This window comes from Temnothorax curvispinosus, unplaced genomic scaffold (genome assembly GCF_003070985.1).
Source record: "Temnothorax curvispinosus isolate PA1 unplaced genomic scaffold, ASM307098v1 QBEX01007257.1, whole genome shotgun sequence".
Taxonomy (NCBI): Eukaryota; Metazoa; Arthropoda; class Insecta; order Hymenoptera; family Formicidae; genus Temnothorax; species Temnothorax curvispinosus.
In genome coordinates this window covers 1-1817 of record NW_020217037.1, presented here as the reverse complement: position 1 = coordinate 1817, position 1817 = coordinate 1, and the positions used below count along the sequence as shown (strand labels likewise).

General features: G+C 38.0%; 1 protein-coding gene across 1 annotated transcript; it reads right to left on the bottom strand.

Moving 5' to 3' along the window:
- Positions 1-159: 159 nt before the first annotated feature.
- Positions 160-1811, bottom strand: LOC112456843 (TBC domain-containing protein kinase-like protein). The gene is made up of 7 exons (XM_025019605.1): positions 1755-1811; positions 1514-1691; positions 1243-1449; positions 903-1162; positions 705-832; positions 468-630; positions 160-403 (listed from the first exon to the last, which is right to left on the bottom strand). The coding sequence occupies exons 1-7, from the start codon at positions 1791-1793 to the stop codon at positions 296-298; spliced, it is 1083 nt and encodes a 360-aa protein (XP_024875373.1). The 5' UTR covers positions 1794-1811; the 3' UTR covers positions 160-295.
- Between the last annotated feature and the right edge of the window lie 6 nt (positions 1812-1817).

Below are 1817 nucleotides of genomic sequence, written 5' to 3'. Positions count from 1 at the left end.
CTATTGTTATGTAAGTAAAATTAAACAGGTGTAACGAAACGCACGTGTCTAACTGTATCGCTAGCTTTGACATTCGTTGTCATAGCAACTGGAGGTATACACACATACAAAGGCATATACATATGGAATATTCTTTGTGAATAATCAAAAACCACATGATACAATAAAACCTTTTATAACAAAATTATACAAGATCGTTAAACATGTTTTACAGGTCATATAACATTAGCTTTACTGTATCGATGAATAAATCTACTGAGTATTATATGTATAGTTATTCAATTACGTAATTCAATTAGCGTGCAGGTACTATGATATTCGGAGACTTGGAGCGTAACGCGTTAATTCCACCTTGTAAAGAACAGACTCCCACGACATTGCATTTTACCAGAAAGTCTGCAAACTGTTAGAAAATACATTAGCGTAAATCTCTCCTCTCACAATTTTCTTCTACACGACTTACTTACCAATGCATTGTTTTGATCGTGTGGTCCAATAATCACAACGACACTGCTTTTATTATCTATCAACGGTTTTGCGTGCGGTCCGAGTGTGTCGACGTGAGTTTGAGATAATTGCACACTTGTGAATGGAATGTTAATACTCCCGAGAATAGCACCTCTCTCAAATCTGTTAAAGATGGATTATTAGTTTAGGAAATAAATCCGCTGAGACATAATTTTTTACTACAAACGAATACTTACTGTATATTACTGCGTACATCAACCACTATGACTTTGTTCGGCGAGCTGTTATAGAGGTTTAAAAAGTCGTCTACACTTATCCTTGGCATTTTTTCGGTTCCCGCTTCGGGTTCAATCCAGTTTGCATCCTGCGAAGTTCACAGAGTTTTATAATATGCTAATTGGTAATTAAATATCAAACATCAATTGACACTGTACCTTGGCTGTATTATATTGGTGTTTTCTGTACGTAATACTAGCGGGTGTGTTTTGATACATTGTCATGGAATCCTTAACGCATAATTCTATGTCAATCTCGGGCAGATCAGAAAACAGGAGAATACACTCGTTGAAACCTGACATTAGTAAGGGGTCTCGTAGTTGTTTCAATATCGCTAATCCAACCAAGAGAGGAAACGATGAGTCTCCTAGCAGTAGTTTATCCCATAGATGCAATATCTTATGTAACGGAAATACATCTAAAACATTAGTAATCTTTAGTATGATTATGGCGATTAATAATATGACGTACTAAAGGCGTATTAACAGCAAATCTTACGTGAAAACATTGTTAGGAACCATGGTATTGCGAAGAGTTCCGGTACAAAGTTTATGGACTTTAGATGATTCGCCAATTGAGGATCGTGGAACGCAATGATTTGGGAGAACTTGCCCAGGTATTCCTGTATCACCGCTGAGTTGTCTTTCAGGAAGAACTTATGAAGATATTTCGGTATGAAGGCCGACAAACACGCGAAAGCTCGAGCTAAAACCCAATTGGGTGATTAGGCGTGAAATTAAGGAACACAAGTGTGCGTTGGTTACCATACCTTCGTTATTAAAATTTAGATAAAGGAACGGTGCTGTTAGTGAATCGAGCCCTTGCCAATAGACGTAATGTGGATTATTTCTGACCCACGCCTTTAGCAATCTTTGCAGTCGTTCGTGCCCGGCACCAGACGACAGTAATTCGCTATATTGATGACATCTCGGTATATCCACCTCTATCTAACAAGTTAGTAGCGGAATGTATTTATATGTCGAGCGTCATATTACGTATAGCGATTATACCTGTCGATCAGTATGCGTTGGCGTTTCCTTATCAATCATGTCATAACGCTTCTGAATGTCGCC